The following is a 24,685-nucleotide window of genomic DNA, read 5'->3' on the forward strand; positions in this document are numbered from 1 at the left end:
TTTAGGTCGTTATGCACTTTTGCGGTCTGCAAAAGATACGCGGTTTTGATGGCCCGGCACCTTTAAGTACGTTATCTTGATCGCACTGCTGCAGTAAACGTTTTGATATTATATTACATTTGAAATAATTAGCTACGTTATCAAATCCGAGTCGCTATAGAATTAGCTGTAAATTATAAGTCAGCGTCACTAGAAACACCAGTTGATATAGTTTAGGTCTTCTTAAACAACATAGCCGCAAATCTCCTAGGATCTGCGGCTATGTTAGCTGCAGAACAGTTTTGTTTGTATATTATGATGCATTTAGAAAATTAACACGCTGTAACAACAATTACCTGTAAATGTTTTTGGGTATTGGAGTTCTCACAAGATAAACCAGTGATGGAGAGGTTACTTTAATAAAAATAAATACTATTTTATTAGTCTAAAATAATATTAAAATGAGTGACATGTACTATTGTACAAAAATAGCTTAACAAGTTCTAAATAAATATTAAATACCAATATCGAATTAATATTTCCGTGTTCACATATCATGAGCTTAAAAATGTTCGGCTTCATATCAAGCTTTATCAAAAAGTCACATATTATACTTCACTTTTAAATAAATAGGTTATTGCATGCCCTGTTGTTATTCGCGACTAATTAATTAATTATCTAATAGTTTTCCATTTTTAATTGAGTCCATAGTATTGACTGATGTATCAAAACACATATAGCTCGTTAATAAGTACACATTTGTATAGAAATTAAACCGAGAAATTCTATACTTCTATATTTGAACACTAATCGCTGCAATAGTCGGTTAGATGTTTATTTATATTTTTTTTAAACCAATAAGTAAAACAGATATTATTGTAAAACAAAGAAGCAATAAATTGAATCGTTCTGATGAGATTTAAGGATTTTAAAGGACTCGTCTCAATACTATAATTAAGTTAAGTATCACCGAGTCTTGGGGGTTTAAAAACAAGGGAATTTTTTTGCGCAGTTGGAAAATGAAAATTAAAGATTGTCTGCGCTGCCATAAGATTGTCTTTTTAATCGAATTACAAAAATGAATTTTTTTATTTTTTTAGGAGAGAAAACAATATGAGGGGTTATTTTGGATGCGACAAAATACAATATCGTTCAAGTGTTCAATTCGCCGTCGAACTTAATCGGATTAAAAAACAATAACCGCTTCTCTTTTGCGGTTCCGGTAGTATCTTGGCATGACGTCGATTCCTCGAGTAGAACGACCAAGTCTCGACGGAAATTAAATTAAAGCCAGTGCGTTCGACTATTCTACTTTAGTTAATTAGTATGTCAGTGAAAAACAAAACAAGTACTCACCAAAGGCAAAAGCTGCAGCCAAGACGACGGTAAACTCAATGACACGACATGTCTATAATTTTTCCTGTTTCCGGTTTTGTTTCTATACCTCATAGCGGCCAAGATTGTTTACCCGGGTACATCAAACGTTTGGAGATGTTATGAGTACACACGGTAAATAACCTTTTTAGTTGTAGGTATTCGTGATAGGATATCAAAACGTGTTTAACTTAGGCACCAAAGCGCATGCAAGCATTCAACCGTTTTATATAATTGCTTAAGAGGACTTTATACGGCAAATTTTCCTGAGTTAAAACATATCTACGCAGAATGACGTCGTGATGATTTTAGAGCAAAAATACCAAACTAAAATGAAAGATGTTGTATTTCAATCAAAGATTTTGAAGGCAATATCATATATTATATTTTTTGATAAACCTAATATTTAGCTTAATATTTTACATTTAAAATCGTACCATGGACCTAGTAAAACACATTCTGCGTAGCTATGTTTAGGTGAAAAAAATATGTAAAATCGCTGTCAAAGATGCTGTGATAGTCTATAAAATAAATTAACAATCAACAATGAGTTTTAATTATTAAACTAATAATTACACAATATTTTAAGCTTTAAATAAAATGTTGCCAAAAATTGCCTTTAAATAACTATTTAATAAATAGGGAGGTATCACGTCCTTTTAGTATTATATAACTCCTTGGAATTATGTATCCAAAAAATTCAAATACATCAAAATTTTTGTTATGTAATTCTATCGATATTAGGTCAACCATATATATTTTCTATTGTAAAAACCTCATTACTTCGGTAATGTGTGGATTTATGAAATGCAATTAAAGTATCGCAATTTATTGAAATAAAAATATAAAAACGTTAGAAAAAAACCAAGGCAAAAACAGCAGATAAAATAAAAAGTAATCTGGCCCGGAATGGTTTTACAATTATTATTATTCTTACGGTTCCCGTTATGGTTTAAGTAATAATACTTCTTTTGAATTGTTCATAATAACTATAGTCACAAGTGCTATAATTTCCATAAGTACGGGATTAAACCTTTGCAACGAACTACGCTTGAACGCGAGAGACGTTTAAGCGAAAAGTACTATTTACATGAATAATAAAGAATCGTTTCTCCGGGTAAAAGTTTAGCGTGCACATTTTTTTCATAATAATACAATAAACAAAAACTTTGAACGCTATCATGTGCTTTCTGTTTGTATTGTTTTCGAAGCCATTATACGACGGCCGTGGCAACTGATGGTCTTAACGATTATCGGCGCAAGCGTTCTAGTCGCACAATTATTAACTTCTGTCGTAGTCGTGTAGGAACACAACGGGAACAGATTTTTTTATAATGCGTTTTTATTCAAATCTTGAGATTAGATTAATTTTTTTAACGGTTCAATAAATGCAAGATTTGGTGATTTCAATGTAGGTACTTGGAACAACATCAGTTATTTAGGGAACTCTTGCTCGTGTCTTGAACAACTACTAATATTCGAATAGTAAACTAAACATTTTTTCGTGTGTTGTTTGGTTGGCCGCATTGTATCCTTTTCAAAACGTATGGTAATTCGCTTGGCCGTTTTTTTATTTAACATGCATCCGGTCCTCGTTCATCTGGATCCGTATTCATCCACATAGGTCGTTTTTGCTTTCCCGGATAATTACCTAACAGCACGAGACGGTTTAAACAGTACACCACGGTTAATCGTCGCGGGCCCCCGACCGTGTGCCGCTGACAAACAATACCGTGTGAAAAAATTCATTTATGACTTACCTACCGGCTACCCTCGGTTTACATACCTAAAACAAACCCTAGAGGACGATAGAGAGAGAGAGAGAGAGAGAGAGAGAGAGCTGCTCCAACGCACACTAACCTTTGCCTTTTGGTACCGCTAAAAGTCCCTTCAGTCTGGCGCTTACCAACAAACTCAAGCTCATTTTTATGACCGGCTATTGTTGTATACTGCCGCCGGGTATGACTAAAAAATACACAAAAGCTACCGACTGGCGACTGTTGACTACAGCTAGGAAATATTATATGTAATTTTTCTACCGACTAATCGATGCAATAACACAACATCAACTATAACGGATGCATGTATTATTTTGTGTTCTACTACTTAGGCTTATGAACTTGAAGACTTATGAAATTGTTGCCGAACAAATTGTGTTTTCAGTGAAGTATAATAATCACAATAATCGGTGGTGCTAACATGATGTACAATTATTACCATGTAGTTGGCGCCAATATCCCATAATTATCCCCGCAACACTCTTTCAAACATACGAAATAAGATTCATATTATTATAGATTGGTCGGTTATCCAAACTACTAATGTATATTGCCATTTTAAAAGTTGTAATCTATTAAGAGATAATTTTATAGGTACACTATGATTTACTGATTTATCGAGATTTCATATGTTTTATCAAAGCCTACCTCCAGATGTTATGCGGGCATGCTTTTATTGCTTAGTGTATGTATAATATTATTTTGGATTTTGTTTGCTGGATGGTTAGTTTTATAGTGAATACATTTTATTAACTTTTAAGATGCATTTGTTAAGGCTTTCATCTCAAACCATGGCGATTACCACTGCAATAGTAATTGGTCAATAGCTTAGTGCCGCGAACAATAAACTGTTTGTGTTGTGTTGTCTAATTGTAGTTTGGCGCCTTGTGAGTACAAGGCTGGCTGTTACCTATGATTACAATCCGGCTACGACCCGGAGCTTAGAATAATATACGACCTGCTTTCCCGAACCGGAAAGGAGGATTACGACCAAAGGCTGTCACAATAGGGATTAATTTAACCGATTAACGCTATTACCGTCTCGGTGGTCGAGTTTGGCTTACCTTCTGAGCTGTATAAAAGGGTTACCATCAGCACGATCATCAGGCTGCGGACACTTGTTGAGTGGCAAACGTGCTGTCGGTGGCAAACACTCATGGTTCAATCGATTGCTTATTTTTCAAAAAAAAACCCTCAACACCTTTAACTATAATGCTCAGCCTATAATGCCACCGACGTCGACGTCGGTTGCTCCGTTTGACACGTTCATCACAACTGTTATTTGATGATCACCTGTAAACAATTAGTGACGAAAAAAAATTAGTACAACTGTCTATTGATGAATTATTTAGAATTAGCCTACACGTACAGTTTCAATTATACTATTGAAATTACTTTACAGTAATAGGAAAAATCAATAATAACATAACAGAGATATTGTTAAATGAATTACTATAGTTCAGTGTTACGTTTCAACGGAATACATGATACTAACAATGTATTTTTCGTTATTTTTCGTTATTATTATGTTGTTTTCGATTCTTGGCAACAACGATAAGCCGCTTTTGAGTAATAAACCTAAATTTCTATGTTATTTTCACACATTAACGTATAAATGTGAACAACCTGACGCCAGTCGGATATAAGGCGACAATAAGTTCAATAACCTATTGTTTTATCGTTTTTCCTTTACAAGCAAAATATCTGATAAGGACTTGAATATAAACTTGTATAAAATTAATACGTAGTATTGAACCTAATACTTAACTCATAAACTTTTATCCTTAATTTTTTGACACACTCCAATTACAATTTGTTCAAATTATAAACTATAATTACATTATCCTCGCTGTAACGGGTAAGTATACTCTAATTTGATCATTTTGTTTGCCGGTTTATTATTTTAAGAACACCCAAAGTAAAAGTATGTGTATTTATTTTGCTTGTTTAATTGTTGTACTAACACAGCCACTTGTCCGTAAATTATAATTACAAAATAAATACTTTATGATGAATTCTTAGTTCAAAAGGCAATTGAAGTATAATTATATTATATTATAACAATTACTAACCTAGGCGGAGACCACAATTTCCATTTATATACACATGTATAATGTATGCTCGATTAATCCAAGTATTTGAGAAAGAAAAAAGCGATAGAAAAGATAAATAGTCGATTTTTCTCTAAAACGATGCTTTAGGGTGACACCCTAAAGCATCTCATATTTACAATGAATTTTTGTTTGGGAAATTTTCAATTGATCAACATTTTGCCTAATCCTGAAGGTTTGCTTGTACAATTAGAATAGGGTTCTTCACTTAAGTATTGTAATACAACGTACATTGTACGCGTACTCCCAGTTAGTTATATCATGTTATGAGAATGAATCATGTATTCAACCATATTAAACATAACAATATTAAGTACGTTGCATTTATATTATTTAAAAATGTATACAAGCTCTTTTATTGTTACGTTGAATTTGTTTGTATCTTTATTTATTCATTTAGGTTACTGGAAAATTCACTTATCTTGCACATCAAATAAATTCATTTTTTCGTTTATTTAATGGTATTAACAGATATTTTACAAAATCTCATATATTCAACCTCATTGTGGTATTTTTTAATATTATATCAGTTTTCTATGGGAAAAAACATTTTTTTTGTCATCGCACTTATAAAAATAGTTTTAAGAGTGTTTTATTATTAATTTGTTGTGATATTTATTTGTTGAACGCAGATGTGCACAATTACTATACTCTCGATTTTTATTAAAGTTCTTTTTTTTAATTTTATTAGATTACATGTATAATTACTATATAGTGTAGTTTCATTTAGATCAGGGCCCGGGTAGTGTGGCTAAAAACAAACGAGGTAAATATAAATGCAATTTTTTGTACATAAAATACCAACATGTGGAAGTGCCTATGCGAATTTGTTTTACCCCGTGTTGTCGACATGGTACAACTATTAATCCACATTCGGTCTAGCTTAAGTCCTTGCCTAGCGCTGATAACCTATTCCTAAGGTTATCGATATAGACAAGTTTAAAAACTTAGCGAGCGTCGATGAAACGCTAATGTTTATGGTTTTTAAAAGCGAGTTGTTCGATTGACGAGTGCAGCTGTTGTTTTAATACTATTTTATGTGTATTCACAAAGGGGTCTTATGATATCGGTCCGACAAAAGCTTTCATATTATACCGTAGGAACAGAACGGGTGCGTGCGTGTTGACATGTAACCGAATAGGGGCATCAGCAGCAGCAGCAACAACAACAACAACTACTACCATCAATCTGCCAAACGTCGTCTTCGGGGGGGAACGGTTTTGGTGCCCACCAAAGACAATACTCGACTCGACTCGCTCATATACGCAAACAACATGGTTTTAATTCGTTCCTAGCCAAATGATAAACGACTGCGTGGCTCTTTCGTGTACATTTCATTATACGTTTGTTTCCAAAATGTGTGTTGGCCCATTGTCTTTGGGTCGTTCTCCACCGAAACCGTTGCCAAAGCAATGATAGTTGACAACCGTCGCCCGCCCCCGTCCGACAGATTATTTACATAAAACGCATTGCGTAAGCCTAACAGGATGGATAACGTGACAGTAGGTACATATTGTTGTATTATAACAATTTACAAGATATCGGATATCGTATTATCTTATATAGCACTATAACTGATTACTTATAAAAATCTTATATTCAACATAAATATTACCAAGTGCGTCCCGGGACCTTGAACAAAGCGGAGATAGATTAAAAAAAATGCTCGTAAATTGAAAGATCCAGGGAAGATGGTCGCCCCACCAAAACATAACCTCGCTATAATTACCTATACTAATTGAATGTATTGTTACAGAACTCAGAAGCATTTAAAACCATTTACCGAGTGACTGGTCAGATATTATATTAAACAGGTAAAAAACGAGTAGGCATTTGGCCCCAATTATGCTAAAGTATATTGTAAAAAATTAAAAATATTAATATTCTAAGTAAGAATATTAACATGTTAAAATAGGGTAAACCATATATTTGTACATTACGTTTTGTATTACAATTTTAAAAACGCTAAACAATTCATGTACGGTTTTTTTGTTAACACACACGTTAAACTAGAAAATGTAGACACGTGTGGAACGGGAATATAAGTTGTGCAATAAGTGTTTTTTGTTCAATAGAAATCGATATTTGCAACTGAACTGCGAAATGACTTTTGTTTTGTTTGTAAGTTTTTTCGTTTACACACCTTCCCCCATCGTGAGTAACTTAATGAAGTAGATAATGCGGTAAGGCGATGATGATAATATTAGTATAATATAATACGGTTGTTGTTATTACCACATCAATGCTATTGGCTTTTCCATTTGTTTAAAACGTTTTAGACTTTCTGAAAGCCTACAGTCGATATAATAATCACTTAAGTCGTGCTGTGTGTGTGTGTTTTTTTTTTTTTTTTTTTGGAATTTTTTCGTTCATACTTTTATGGTGGCGACGAGCGCCGTGGTCGGTTCGCGTGCCGTGTCGTAGCCAAAGCGCGTGGTGGAGACCGGAACCGGCCACTTAGTCGGCGATTAGTTTGTTTTGGTTTTCACTAAACTGCCCTTCCTTTCACCAGTTAAACCCTAAACAGTCTGTACAGTCTGGTCTAGTTGTTGGCCGACTGCTCCGCTGCCAGTCACGTTTACCTTCCTGTCGCGCCTTCACACAGCGATTCGGGCAAGGAGCCCACGCTTACCGGTTACACCCCAGCCGAATATTTTTGAACCGCTAGTACTTAGTGTATACTTAATGCCACAATATGTAAACACTCGTTGTAAAGGAAATGTCGGTATTTCACGCTATTCAATACCTAACATGATAATATTTATTATACGGGTACATTAAAGAAAAAGTATAAGCCAAAAATAAATACAATATGTTTATTCAGCCGTAAAGCCCAGAGAAGCAGAAAAAATATATATAAGTAAGTCTGTGGTATAAAAAAAAATAGATAAACTAATACCGCAATAGGGTTTTGGTGGTCGGACTCCTTACGCGTGCAAGTGTATCGAGGTTTAAGTGCATCATGCTTATACACACGCTGTAGGCTATACAGCCAAAAGAGAAAAATGAATTGTTATTTTTTATACTCTGAAATCCATACTTGATACATAAACCGTACAACTCTCTTCCACAAATCGTTGAATTCACATCTATTTATTTGTCTAAACTTAAAAATATCATGAATTTGTTTTTTTAAACAGTGTCAATGTTATACTTTGTATTTATATTATTGCTTCAACGGGTTTGGTAAAGGAAACACTAATTATTTAAATTATTGTACTCTCTTGTTTTAACCAGGAAAAAAGTTTTTGCACGCTTTAATACTATACAGGTATACTCGTTGTTTGCGTTGAATAATTATTTGACGCCTGTGGTTTATAGCTTACAGCAAAAATAAAAATAAATACAAACATTGTATTGGGTGATATGCAAAACTGCGGATTAAAATTTTTCGTTGATTCTTATAATAATTATATCGGGTCACTTAACAAGCGTTATCTGTATTTTTTTGTGTTGATTAACTCGCGTAGTTATACGAAACGTAAAATATACAACGAGTTTATTGTAATAAGATCACTAATCAAAAAAGTCGGTTTGTTTTTAAAAAATATTTTCTGTAATTAGCTATTCAATGAATTCGCGGGATCGCCTGACCGGGATAAAACTTTTTGACTTGCGTTTAAATAGGATTTTACTATTAATACTGAACGAGTCTCTATTAAATGTAAATAAAAAATGAAATATTTATGAGAAAAAATGTTTATTTCTTCTTCTTTGTTCCAACTATTTGAGATCAGTCACCCTTGTCCTAAACTTTCACTCGAAACGATCTAGCACATCATTCTCGGACACTCCAGCAGTCCTCATACCATTCGACTACCATTAATCTACTTCTTATGTAATCTTTTTTATCCTATTTTCTCTCGTCCACCAATGTAGAATAGAAAATGAGTTTTTTAAAAACGAGTAAACAGAGACGATGCGATGGTTGGCAGAGTATAGAAATATTATCTGTTATTGGCCGAGCTTTTTTTTTTCTTCGATTCTCGTTTATGTTATAATAAATAATTGTCGTTCATCAATAATTTATTAACATAAATTATTGTGTACATAGATGACGAATACTAACGGGAACGCGTGAGTAAACACCTAAATGTAAAACGGTCGTTAAAAAAAAAAAAATAGCAGTGAATATATGCAAAAATAAACGAGAACCGAACGGAGGAAAATAAAAAATAAAACGATTTCTTTTAGCCAAAGCAGTTTGTCTTCTTCTTTTTTTTTTTACGGGAAAGGCAATAAGGAAAGCTCCGTGGACAATTATTACTTGATGAATTCGAAGGATTTTTCATATTCGCGATTTAAAGCGAGATATATTATTTAAAAAAAAAAAAAAAACATTTTTCTCAAAAGTTATTTGACTTCCCTCCGGCCTCATCCTCTTTTCATCATGTGCGTCACGTACAAACGGCAGATATCGAAAATACACAATAGTAACTAAATAAATAGAATTTCCTGTTAAAGCATTACATTTCCTCTCGTTTATCTCGAGCTTTTTTTGTTTCTTTTTGCACACCGAGGAATTTTGCAAATGATTTTCCCGAATAAATTGCTGTTTAGTGTTTACAGTGTGCGCGCGACAAAGTTTTGTGTTTCATCGCATTATTTCCACTTTGCTCCGTCGGTTCTAGAATTCCAATTGCACTTGGATCGTCGAAAACGATTCCTATCAACTTACGGCGTACGTGCGGATTACAATAATACGAATGTCTATTCACGCCCCTGATCCCTCCTCCCCCAGGTTATACCGTATAAACACAGTAGACGGTGTCTATTCAATTTTATTTTACATACTATACAGCTGTGAAAATCGGTTGGACGACAATTAAAAAAAATAAAAATAAAAATAATGCTAAAACATATCTGGGTAAAATGTAATGTAGGTTGTACACGAAATTGGAACAACTGAAAATCATCAAGTCCTTCTCGGTTTCAATCTCCATATAAGACTGTATTTATGATATCTTGGTTTCGGCTACCAAAAAAGTCTTTCATATCGAGTACCAATGGCACCGAACCTGTCCTTGAATAAGTGCTTTGTATAATACTAGGGATGTACTTAAATATTATGCTACCAAAGTAAAATAGTGTCAAGTTATTATAGTGTAAAAGGTGTCGAAAACAAAAGCAATTAGGGGTGATTGTTTCTTTTAATAATATTTATATTTATATTTTCATTCACATATAATTATGAAACTCAGAGCGACTGAAGTCTTGTGTACTATTATTATTAATTTTACAATATATCGACAGTGGAAAGGTGAGTAAAAGTTGTTATAATTTATATTTCATTAAAATGTATTTAAATATAAGTTGGGTACAGTAAACCTGGTTCCATATGCGCGGGTTTAAAACAATGTTTTTTTTACAGCCCACACAAAATAAGAAGGCTGTGTTAAAATGAAAAAATACACACGCTTTTAGTAATACGAAAAGAAAAATGGTAAAAATAGGAGTTCGCACGATGTCGGGCAGAGTTGTTATTGAAAACGAATAGTTGGAGATGTTTTTTTTCCCCATAGGTGAGAATAAATTAACGACACTGCCGTTTACCGTCGCCCCCTGGTATAGATTGTGTTATGTGAGCGGTGCTATTGACGTTAAAGCTATACAGAAGAGTTTTGAAATTACTGGTCTCGAGGGACTCATAATTCAAACAAAAAGAAAGTATGAAAAATTAAAAGACGGGACGGGAGCCGCGTTGTCTTCAACAATTCGGTCTATAACTCACCGTTTGCATCGACGGGGGGTTTCCAAGTTTTTGACACCGAGTGTAATAATAATATACGGTCTATCCGGGACCCTTCCGGATGACCCGTTCGCTCACCACCGGATACTATTGTAAAATTTACACACACAGCCAGAACTTGACAATCGCCTTGGAGATAACGCCCGTTGTATAGTACCTATACTGTATTATTTGATGCACTTATTTAAAACTAGCAAGTTATAGTTTTTACAAATTGGTTTCAGTTTTAGAATTTAGGTTATTGAGTTGACTCAATTGGTCGTCTATAAAAGTTCAGAATTATTAGAGCTGATCATAAAGGGACGGAGGAGGAGAATTCAGCAACATCCGAATAGCTTATAGCCCACAGCCCGTCCAGGGAATTTAGTAGTAGTACCTACCTTTGGCGTTTTGCGCACTAAGCACAAAATATATAAAAATCAGTGAAATCATTTCTTGATTTTGGCCCCCGGTTCGGGTCACGGCCTCGTTTCGGAAACAATACTTAACCGACAACCCGTGTACTTAGTAAGGGGAAGACCATCAAGCGAAACAAGAGACTGGCCGAGCTCCAATCGTGTTCTCCACCAAAGTACACGGCCAAGTTTCTAAATGCTTACTCGCTAAATGTTTACTTCCTCGCATCTACCTATATCCGGACATACACCGTTCGGTCAAGCCAAACAGTTTTTCTTATAAACAGCAAGAGTTGTACGATACAAGACGTCTTGTACGTCTCAGAGACATAAGATTAGTATAATCTAGCATACAATCGAATAGGATTCGAATATAACTTTTCATGACTAAAACTCATTTGTGTTCTTCTTGTAATATTTTATAATTGTTCTATGTGTACAACACAATTTGTAAATTTTACCACCATAGGTCACCGATGAGCTCAGACATAACATAAAATAGACAAATATTTATTATGTAGAAATAAATAGAAAATAGACACCGAAACTTAACAAAATAAAGTGAATCTACGGGAAACAAATAGTGAATTATTGAAGTAGTAAACTTTAATATCATAAACAGTTTTATTAAAAGAAAGTTTCTTATTCGCTTATATCTTAGCTTAAAAAGTCCAAGTATACAATTGAACAAGTCCTAATTGAATTTCAAAAACTAGCAGTAAAGTTATGAGACTGAGTATAAGTAACTACTTCCTTTGCAGTCCTCGAACGTACAATCACTATAACTCGCTTACTATCCATAAAATCGCTAAAGGTTATTGACAGTGACAAGATAGCATTCGACATTTTTAATACAAGTTACCAAGTTAATGCAACACAAATATTTAGATACTAATTTCCATATTCTGTTAAAACAAAATTACTTTCACGAGTCTTACCTATATTATTTAACCTTTAAAAAAGACCAGTTCATATTATTTTTGTTTATTATTTGGACACAATAAGCTGATCCAGACTGTCTATGAATACCGCAAATAGTATGTATAATGAATGGACAATTATTATTATGACACGCGAATCACGATAGCCGTTTCCAGCAAACAAAGCGTAAATAATTTAATGTTTGATTTTAATAATAATAGGTACACGCAGTACTTTATTGTTTGTTCATTTTCAATTGTTTCGCCGGAGAAAATTGTTTTGTATGCATTGTCAATCGTGTTTGACCAATTCAACTCGTTATGAGTATTTGCTTTACACAATAATACAAGGCCTAATACATGGATAATGCATTAAAAAAAACATTGGTTTATTCCGAATTGTCATGGGCTATCATATTTTATCGACCTTTGCATACTTTGTTTACATACAAAAAATATCATACTTAGTCAACACAATATTATTATATTCTGTTTCGTCGAATTGATCATTTCGATATCGATATGGTCTGTAATGTATTATTGTTCGTTAAGTATAGAAAATATTACATTGTAAGTGTATTTTTGAAAACGATTGATTTGCGATTTATTGCGATTAATTGATCAATTTTAATAATAAACACCTATTCAGAAGCGCATACAAGAGGGGTGAGGTCAATAGGGGCTGAAGACCCTTTCTTATGTACTTTAACTGTATCCATTAAAAATGTATTTTTATATTATTTTTTTTTTATAATGTAATATAATAAAATATGTGATTTTTTTTTACTATGAAAAGTTCATCTCTATGTCTATTGTTTATACATGGAGAGTGCACGGGAAAAAAAGCAAGTTACTTTTTAAAAATGGCCATTTTGCTGTTATAAAATTTGTTTTGATACGAAACAAATCTATTTTTAAACATAAATAAAGACAAAAGTTGAACATTTTTTTAAAGTGTTAAGTATTTTTTTAAACATTTTTTTCTTAGTGTTTCTTAAAAGTGACTCTCCCGGTTTTTTCCTCGTACACTTCATATATTTGAAGTGAATTTTTGTTATTCCCTTCCCCCCTTTTTTTATTCCTAGATTCACTTTTGCACCCATTCTAGTTTTTTAATTTCAATAATTGTTTTTCAACGCTGGCCGTGTCTGCAATAGTTACTTATTATTATAACGGGCAAAATTAATATTTTTGCACTAATACAACGCTAATATATTATTCACAGAGCCGGTAGGTCACCGTGCGGTGAAGTAGGATTTTATCGAAATGAAAAGTTACAAAGTAAACAATTCCGACCGGATTAATTATTCGTCGATTATTTATTAATATTTACAATACACACATTCGGTATTATCGCTTGCAAGTTCAATGTTTTATGTTTGTATAGTAACTCGTTTGGGATAATTTGGTTGAAAAGTGGGGTAAACTTTTGCTTTCTAGTATTTCTACACTATATTTATGGCGTAAGATAGGAGTTTGGGTAAACTTGGAGTGACCTCCGCGGTTGGTTTCTAATATTGTAGGTAAAATAAAAAAATAAAAAATAATCGTTTAATCACACTACTATTTTGGCTAGTTTCTCCTCGACCGGCCCTTTGGATCTGGTATGCGATAATATTATAATAAACTGTATTATATACATTATTTACTCGGTTTGTGCTATTTGTCAGGCTTCGGTGGCCGACCGAACCGCGACGGCGATCGTCCGATAAGTTGATAAAAAAAACCAAACCGATACAACGGCTGACGCGCCACAGGACATGATATACACATACATATTATATTATTAATATCTGATTTGCGAATCAAAACGGCACGCAGATTAACATTATCGGCATTCGTGTATAATTTAGGGGAACATGTAGGAGATAGGCGAACCGACGCCCCGGGCAATGCAATCGGACACATTAATGTCACCGGCGGGGCGGCGAAGTCAATGGATAATAATTATTATTACATCGAATATTCATGAGGCCTAATGTAGCACTTGACCCTCGTCCGCGGGGCACAACCTACCTATATGTAATATTATGTTACATGCATTGGCCGACGAGCATAAATCATTTTTGACAACACATAATACACGGTCAGCCGGTGTTCATCTTTCGGGCACCGTACAGTTTTCCGGTAGACCGCATAACAAAATAGTCGTCGAATAATTGCAACAATATCGTTCATAGTCCTGTGCTTTATTGACAGGCCCAACTGCTTTGATTGTAAAAACTGTATATTTAATCGAAACATGTGATTTCGGTTGAATGAAAAAATAAAATTGTCAAACGCCACAAGACGAGCATTCTAGAATCGTACCGATCTTGGACAAGTAACCATTAAAAAACACTTTTAATATAATTTATGAAGAAAACATCCTTATATAATACAGAGGAATGACCATCAGTCTAATACCAGAAACAAACTCATTTGTAAGCATTTGATGAAACATATTAAAAAAACATTAATCAAGTGCTGTGCACTACTTTTACTTTGAAGTTAGGTATAGTAAGTTTTTTTTATTTCTTACAATTAAAAAATAAATACATTTTGTATATTATAAAATGTGTATGTTAATTTTTATGTTACAATGGTCTTGACGCAATAAAAACTTAAAAACTAACAATTAATATTTTCAAAAAAAAATGTTTAACTGCACGTTGAGGGTTTTATTTTTCGGTTGTTTTTAGAGCATATACTTCCGGGCCCTAACAATTAATATACTATTAACATACAGATGAGTGATGACAGATGATAAGCACTCTGCGTTCATAATAAAAAATGAACTAAAATCAAAAGACTTGTTTGTAGAAATTAATTGAATCAGCAGTCGGCATGTGCATTGATATTAATTTATGCAACTATTTTCGTTTAATAAGGGATTAAGTGCGGAACGGCGCGGCAGGACTAAAGGATACGTACCAACCCAATGTAGTGTTCTACTTTAACGTGGTTTGGACCAGAAATTCGATTTGATTAAGAACAAATCCTCGAAAAGCCCATCTCGCGATTTAATTGAATAATATTGAAATTTTCTACCCGGACGATTTTGATCGAAATCATCATCAACAAAATAATTGGCGACCGCGTGCAAACATCGGCAAGACGTTAAAACAAGCGCACATTCTTACTGTGTACACAATAGAACATAATAATATTAATGTTGGAATACCCGAAGGGGTTGTGCGCCGACCATAATTTATAATTAATTTACAATAATCGCGATTGGAAATAATGCGATAGAGCATATTAACGTATAATATTATTATATTAATAATATATTTTGCCTTTTTTTTTATTATTATAACAATATCTAAGTGGATGGAAGTCTATATATATATATATATATATATAATTTATTTATTGGCCGACACATTAAAGTGTATCGCTTGCAGTAGGGCCGTTCAGCGTTATTCACTTAGCTGTATACAACGTATTATTACATGCTAAACATTTGTACTTGCGCGAGATGGGCGGAAAACCACTTTTGCATTGCTCCGGTCGACTCGGAAACGTGTACAAGTAGGTATACGTTTGAGTACGGCTAAAGGACCGAAATATAATGCCGTGTGCCATTAGGATTCGTTTTATTGTTGTATACATATTTTTACATGGTGAAAATAAAAGTTGTGTATTATTTTCCCCGCTGCCATTGTCTCGGCCGTCGGTCGTCTACTCCTACCGTGGTCCCGTTATTAATTCAAATTCATGATCAACAAGACTCGCGTTGCATTGTACTTGCTCCCTCTTTTTACACCACCAACTCTGTCCTTATATTATGCATAGTAAGCACACTGAGGCAGTGTCTATAACAACCTACTGAGCACCGCGCGTTTCCGATTATTTGCGCTATATTCTATGTATATATATATGATATTATATGGTTATTGCGTGACGAGTTGAATTTCTCATTATTATTATTGTTATTTTTTTTTTACATGAAGTTTTTTTTTTGAACACATCGTTATATTGTTGTCGAGGTCTTTATATGAGTTGCAAATAATGCGCAATCGGTATACCGTGAACGAGCCGAACGACAAAAGTGAAGAGCCTGTGTAGAAATACATCATTTCGAGAAAGACATTTGATTTTTCTTAACAATTTAGACAAAAAAAAAAACCAAGGCTCATAATATTATTATATCGTTTCAAAACAATATCGTAACAATTTTTAATCGAAAACGCACTTAGCCATAATTATAGATAATAATTATTAACGTAATTTATGGAGTTTAAAAAAAAATTTAACGAAACCGCTGTTAAATAATACTCCATTGACATTAATTTGATTCTCCACTTATAATAGTATACTATATTTATAACAGCTATAATTGTAATATGTTAATACTTGTATATTTTTTTTATTATTAGGACGAACCCCGTTGTAACGGTTAAGGCGAGTAGACGGTTGTATAACAGCGAATTGTTTTAACAAATTTCAACCCTTTACGGATTTACTGCGAAACGGCCTGACCTATTCGTATAAAAGACGCATTCGGAGAAAAATATTAATTTTAAACTTACCATCCAAGTTATTCGAAGTTCTAGGAGTGAGTTTAAGATGTTATTAATATTATAATATTATACTTTACAAACAAGACGAGTTGAAAGAATGTTAACTATCCAGATGTTAATTAACAAGGAAAAAATGTAGTCTATATGAAACAACAGCTCGAAAATGTTGTAATATAATTTAATTAAGTACACGGATAAGTTGGAAATAATGTTATTATGGTGAAATCAGTAATTGTTGTATAGAGACTTTGTTCCAGATTTTCACTCAACAATAATGTAAAATATATATACGGTTAAAAAATGTCGAATGTAATACCTATAGGTCCTGTCTGTAAAAAATAATTATAACTGAATATGAATATAACATTAAGTACTAGATCTGTCAATTTACAAGGATGTAACAGTAGCAGTAAAGTTGATAATCGTTAAATGTTTGTATTAAATCACTTGAATAGAAAAAATGCTGCTTTTTAATTATTACGGTTAATGACAAGGATGGTGTTAAATTGCATACACGAAGCGCCGTCATACACTCAACAGATAGTATTACTAGACGATTTAGGCATTTGCATGTTCAACCCTTCTAAACTACACAGCTGATCGAACAAATACATATTATATTGTATTTTTAAAGCTTTTCAACCGAGTATTAGTTACAGAATATTATAACGCCGTTTAGCGAATAAATGTTTACAAAATAAGTACCGAAGAAAAACATTTTTCGTACGTGCATCATCGCTTAGACTACAGCTGTTATAAGCCGTTCTTACTTTTCATTTTGAAACAGGTTTTAAAAATATATACATAAATAATACATTAACAGCGTTGTTTGTTGATTATATTCTACTATGCATTACGGTTGTTCTTCAATTTTTAAAATATGTATTGTTCGTTTCAGGTAGGTCGTTTGATTAAAACGTTTTTTTATTATTATACGATTACTGACAATATTTGATACAATTTTAAATAACTCCTTGTGAACGCCCTCCCCCTGGTAATAAATCATTAACAATTTCGTTTCCGAAACGCCTATACATCCGAAAATTGCAGGACTTTTATAATATTTTCATATTATTTCCATGTCTACCGCTGCAGGGTTATTTCGAATGCAATAAATCTCGCCGGGGCGACGTCGAATGAATAATATTTAACTTTTGAAAGCGATATCGCATAATACATACTCACTGGCGCGGTGTGTGTGTGTGTGGTGTATGTGTGCATATAATTTTTAGTTATCTTGTCGATTGCATTGTCATCGTGACTTCGGTCGCCCTCGATCGGCCGTGTGCGTGGAAAACCTTGTCAGCCGCACACTTTTCGTCGATTTTGTCAGTTAATCTACCAGGTTATACGCTGCTCGCCGGCCGGGTAATAAACAGAAGTAAAAAAGTTGTTTGAAGTCTTTTGTAAAATCAAATAAAATGACCTCACGCTACTCAGAAACGCTCATTCGTACTCACACGTGCGTTACATATCTACATACATATTATATTATTTTCAAACATCACGTCACGCCCAGAATAGTCTATTGAAAAGTCGAGTAAAAAGTTATGGTACGTTTTGTTTAGCTCCAATGCAACGATGAGCGTATTTCGATTTGACTATAAAGTTTTTTTTAAAATGGTTTTATTTACAATATCTACCAAGATGAGTATAGGTGACTCGGCGTACTATATATAATAGTATTTTTGTCATCAAATATATAATAAATAAGTCGCGTAAATCCATGCAGTCGAGTGAATTAATTAAATTATTTGCATATGAGTATACCAATACCACGCAGGGCCCGATTTCACGTTTGCGATCAATCCGTTTAAATAAAACACCATCAGATTATAAGGGAACAGAAATAAAACATCTATGGAATTTGGTCCAGTTTAGTTTGTATTAAAAAAACAAGGAATTTTAACGATATTAGCCACATTTTTTAATTAAAACACCTAAGCGTTTATAATCAGACAGTTGTATTAGAGTGTAATAAAAAAAAATGTGTCTAATAATTTAAAATATTTATCGGTTGGATATTAATATTTTACGACTATTGTTAAAAGATGATTTGCAAATATCCCAAAAAATATCTGATATTACTTTATTGAATAAGCCGTACTTTTAGTGGATGTATCTGTACAAAAAAAACATTCTCGTTGTAAATAATAAAACTGGTTGTAAAATAAAAAATTCGAAAAACCCGGTTATAGATTTGAGTTTTGCAAGAAAAAACTCTATGGAGAACACGAATTATGAGTTGTTCTTAACGCAATCGTGCTGCAAAGCGTGGAATTTATGTAAAAAGTTGGACGGAGACTAGACGAGTGATAACGGTATCTCGGTTCAAATAATAATATTTTTTTTAATTAAAAGTAAATAATGCAGCAGTACCTACCGTATTGCCGTAAAAATTATTGGTCATTAACGACCATAAAAAGAAAGGCAGCGCCACGCAAAAGAATAAAAGTAGCCTTTATCCGGTTTAGAGAAAATGTCTTTTTCTTTGTGCACAAACAATGTGAACAACTCATCTTAATTCTAGTCCAGGCGGCGGTCTCGTTAACGTGGCGCTTATTTAGACGATGGTGATAACCTTTTTAATATCACATTTTCTTTCTTGACACGAACGTTTCTCCTAAGATCTCTCAACGGCTATTAAATTGCTCCATGATAAAAACAGATGGACGCCGAAGAGTAATAGAGCCAGATTAATTTAACGCAATCGAGGGACAAATAAAATAAAATTGGTCCAGCAATGGGCTCTTGTTTTTTAACTACTATAATATTACTTATGTCTTTAAACTTTATGAATACAACCTATTACATAGACGTCTGAAATGTATACTGTGTCACTATAGGCAACCTGTTAGACAGGCAAGTCTGCTTTGTTTTTTTTTTTTTAGCATGGAACATGCTTTGGCCTTGGCTTCTCAGCTCAAAAACGATTTAAAATAGCGTCTACTTTAAACGTATACTATATCGAGTCATCGTCATGCAAACATTTTGACCAGAACCTAAAATTAAGACTATACTATCGTCATAAATCGTAAAGAGATTATAGATCAGAATAATCACTATTCAGGAGCCAGCAGGCTAAAACATATTGTTCCATGTTTTATAATTTAAGCTGTTCGGCTTTAAGTAGACTGTAACTTTTTCAAATAAAACTTGTTCTTTCTCAATACAGTTCTAAAATTGAACACAATACCGGACCCAAAAATAAGTTTAAGATATTTTTGAAGCAATATGTATTTTTTGAACCAAAACCAGTAATCGCCTTACCGCGTCAAAGCCGCTATACCAACAAAAACATAACTGTAAAATACTTGAAAAAAATAATATTGTAACAAAATATATTTATTTATAAAATAACTGCAACAAAAAATACAAGATTTAGGCATTGATTAAGTGTAACACTTTATAAATATGTTTGGAAAAAATTGGAAAATACTTTAAAAATGTTGAATACTTGTTATATGTATAATAATTGTGTACTTATACTAATTACTTTATATATAGTTAAAATATAATTTAAGGTATTTTTTTTTTAAGTAAAAGTATAATTCAAATATTAGATGTTGCCAAGTTATAAATAACTATATAATTCTTGGACTGTATTGGAATAAGTCGTTGTACAACGCCCAAGCTTGAAAAGCTCAAAAATATGTTTACTTAAAAATAGCGTTATTAAAAAAAAAAAAGTATACTTTTATTCGTTACAGTTTTGAATGGTATAATAAACTGTTTGTTTTTCGGATTAATTTTTGGACCATTATTTAAAAATGATGAATACTATTGTACGCGGATAACAATATTGATTGGTCATAACTCATAATATTTTCTCGTTGAAGTCACGAGGAATGTTGTTTGGTATTTATGGTGTAAATAAAACGTGACCCTTATCACAACCCTCGGATTACACTCTTATGTTCGTTTTATTTTTTATTATTATGGTTTTCATTTGTTACTCCGAGAAAATTGCAAATTGAATTACTAAAAACACGATCAAAGTAATGGTCGGGATACAGTGTACGGTATATTATATCAATTGTTTTACAACCGGGGGAAATCCGTCCAACTGCCGCACCTTACAATGTATACAGGAAATAAAAAGATAGTACTTATCTGACATCATTAACATAGGGAGGAGAATAACGAGAAAAATGTTTCAAGATGAACAACAAGAAAATAAAGAATCATACAATTGCTATTATTTTTTTCCGTTTACAATACTATTGTAAAACTCAAAAGAAATAAACGGAATTTTTAAATATAAATTCACTTTCCGGATCCTTTTTAGTTACTCGAGGTTTGATTTCCTGGTATTTCTCTTGACAAACTTTTAATCAACTAAATGCACTGTTGTTGAACAAAGCGTTACAAAATAAAAAAAAATGCCAGCTCAGTGAGGTTGTAGAGGTCACAAATATCTATCATTAAGGTTGGAAGTAATGGAATCACAAAAAAATCACTGATGTGAATTTGGTGATGGTAAAAATATTTGTATTGCCTACAAAATAATAATATGATTATATTGGTATACACAACAACAGTGTTTTTATTTAAATAATACTCAAAACAAATTTGGATCTAGTTACACTATTCGGTTAGTTTAGGTTTTGAAAAACATTAAATAGGACTCAAAACATTAACATGCCAAAAGACTGACATGAGTTCGACAGTTTTCGACCGCATAGCTATATTAACAACTTTATGTACTTAAATTTCGAAGCACACATATAAGGTTTTTTTTTGTGTACTTCTTGGTCAAGTTGACGTGGGCCGCAACGACCAAATTAACACAATACTGTTTTTTACATATTATACTACACACGCAAGTGTAGACATAAAAAGAGTTACTCGAATACTTGTACACTAGAATACTTACTGCAGGTACTTAATAGCGATCAGTAGTCCGGTAACTGTAATTAATAACGGTCTGTATAATATGTTGGTTTTTTTTTTGAGAGGTGGGGGGAGGGCACATAAGAAAACCGCTAAACGCACCGGTATGAACGACGATTAATACACACACACGGATTTAGGTTTTGTCCAAGTTCAACGTCAAATTCACTCGGGTCACCATCCGCTGATGTACGGTGCGACCCCTCGCCGTGTAAAATACTATATTATATACTTGCATCCCTTCGGTTGTGTTGTTTTTGCGCTGCCGTCTCACCAGTCTTTTGGTAATAAAACAAACAAGGGGTAAAAAAATAATAACAAAATAAAAAACACCTAGCCGGACTAATACGTTGGCAAAATAAATGATTATACTCTGTATGTGCGGACGGCGACAATATCATGGGAGGGAGTACACGCAAGACGTGCCGGTCTCGTTTTATTGCTTAACTCCGTCGTCAAGTCGTCTGCTGAGCTACAACAGTAATAATAATAATAATAATTGATTCGCATTGTGCGTTATTGCCTTGGCCGGATGGGGGTGGTTGTCCCTTAAATGGTCCCTACACGTTTTTTACAGCACTAGGTGGGAACCGACTACGCCGAATATTTTTTGAGAACTACACAAAAAGCGAAAGCCTCCCGTTATGACCAATACCGTAGAAATCGACTAGCCCCAATGCTAGCCAAACGTCCCCTCAAAGCTCAACTAATAGTCACCGGGGTTCTGCACCCAAATGTATGTTTAAAACAACCATAATAACACCGTCTAATAAGTTTCAAAATAAAATCAAGTGACAGTTCGTTCGAAAGTTCGAATAATCTGTGTAACATAACATTGTGTACAAGTTACAACATGGTTTTTGCAACTAAATTACAATATTTTCTCGCGGAATCCGAAACTCGAAAGGAAAAAGTCTTTTAATATTAAATTATTTTTAACTATGGTTTTTAAATTCACTTTAAATATAACATCATAAAACAGTGAATCCACAAATTATGCAACGATTAACAAAAAAAATAACATGCATCAAATCTGAGACAAAATTCAGCAAGAAATAAAGTTCCTATTAAATAGATGTATGTTCTTGTTCAAAAAACATGTTAAAATTACTAAGCATATAATGATATTAATGTATTCAAATAGTATATACTATATTTTGTTTTCAATATCATATTGTATCGGATTTGTGTGTGAGTATACATCCATAGAGTATTCAAACTAGTTGAACTTGATAGGTTTTCCACGATTTTAAAGCTCAAACATTCGGTTTACAAACAGCGGCTTTGTGACGTGCTTAAAAAAAATAATAAAAAAACCACACAATATGATCACCAAATACGAAATATGATCACCAAATTATTACACCAAATATGATCGCCAAACGTAGAAATCTAACCGACGTGGGTGGTTTATTATTTTTTTTCAAAGACTATAAAATTGGACCTATATGAGAAATGAACATAATATAATATGTACCTACGTGCAATCGTGTAGCTCCAGCGAATTTTCGAAACGATGAAACCAATATTTCAGTTGTACAATCTAAAAAAGGGATTATGTTTTCGAAGAGTATTATTACTATGTGTACTACATACGGACAATATTCGATTTTCTGCAGAGCGGAGGCGTTCAACTGAAATAATTTTATAATAACTGTCTACAAGCAGTTTACAGTGTAAGACCTGCAACAACGTAGGCTTAGCTATATCTTTGGGTTAACTGCGTTGCCATACTGGTTTTCAAGGATTACACAGTTCTATTTAGTTGTGTATTTGGTCAAAAACTAGAGGCAGTTTATCGCCGGATTTTCATCTCATGCCAAATTCATTTTCTGTATATTATGCACTAACTAGAAACCTAGATAATATAATATATGTGCACAGTGTTATTGTTTACTAAAAAACAATTTTGGATACAGCGTATTCTTCATTCACGTAAAACATATTATGATATAAAATTAAATAGAAAATATATTATAAAAATATGTACTTACGGTTCACCAGATGAATAATTGAATTCGACGTGGATCAATTTATCGAAAACAGCATTCTAAAAAAAAAAGATCATTTTTAATATTTTAAGTATATCAACTCTATATTATATAAATATGGTTATGAAATAAACAAAAAGCATTTTCATATCTATATTGGATTGGAAGAACTAAGACTTTAGTTCTTACTAAATAAAGATTTTAAAAATTCAGTTTTTCTATGAAATTATTTCTGCGCTTAAATACTACAGAGTATCATCTTTTTATCATAAATTTTTATTGTTTTCGTATTAATTGAACAATAACAAAACTACCATATTTTTGACGTTATTCGAAGTGGTCTTTAATAACAAATAGATTTTAATTTTATGCCGTTTTACAATAAATTATGAAACATACAAATTTGTCAGATTTCCTCTATACCCGTATTTTTATTTAAACTATACTTATAGATACTATTATATAATATAAGTAAATACGATCTATCTGGCTTAGAGCGCGCATTACTGAGCAATTATTATTAACACTTAAGTTTCCTGTTTATCAATATTGATTATTATAATATTGTGTTATAGACAGTATTGGTAAGAGTTACCGACAGTGACGTTGATGGACATTTTGGTTAACAACATAGAGGCTCGACCATCTTTTGGTCGTCCGTCAATAAGTTTTCAGACGTTATACAGTTTAATTGTTTTTGGCGGTAAACTTGCAATGTTTAGACATATAACAGTAGTAATGACTTGTGCGTTCATAAAATATTATACTGCTATAAACATGACGTATGCCGAGGGTCGCATTGAATACATCCAGCTGTAAATTTATCACCGTTTTAATTACAAACAAATAATTGTGTTTACTGTTAAGTTTAAAAGTCGACTATTGCGATACACACGCAGTGCGACTAAAAATTGTTTATTCTTTTAAATAAAGTATTATCTGGTAAAAAAAAAAAATGACGTTTTCAAGTAGGTAAATAACTAGAATAAG

The 24,685-nt window shown here is 32.9% G+C and overlaps 1 protein-coding gene across 2 annotated transcripts in view; it reads right to left on the reverse strand.

The window, feature by feature from the left end:
- The window catches only part of LOC126840228 (lachesin-like), a 138,238-nt gene that overhangs the window by 95,834 nt on the left and 17,719 nt on the right, over positions 1 to 24,685 (reverse strand). For both annotated transcript variants that reach the window (XM_050575841.1, XM_050575840.1), the window contains exons 2-3: positions 23,699 to 23,754; positions 4,196 to 4,424 (exon numbers count right to left, since the gene is read on the reverse strand). In XM_050575841.1, the coding sequence (XP_050431798.1) occupies positions 4,196 to 4,289 (94 nt within the window). In that variant the 5' untranslated portion in view covers positions 4,290 to 4,424; positions 23,699 to 23,754. The remainder of the gene's footprint in view (positions 1 to 4,195; positions 4,425 to 23,698; positions 23,755 to 24,685) is intronic.

This window comes from Adelges cooleyi, unplaced genomic scaffold (genome assembly GCF_023614345.1).
Source record: "Adelges cooleyi isolate 19-005CV unplaced genomic scaffold, UGA_ACOO_1.1 ACOO_flye_CR_arks_rails_tigmint_CR_PRNA_376, whole genome shotgun sequence".
NCBI lineage: Eukaryota > Metazoa > Arthropoda > Insecta > Hemiptera > Adelgidae > Adelges > Adelges cooleyi.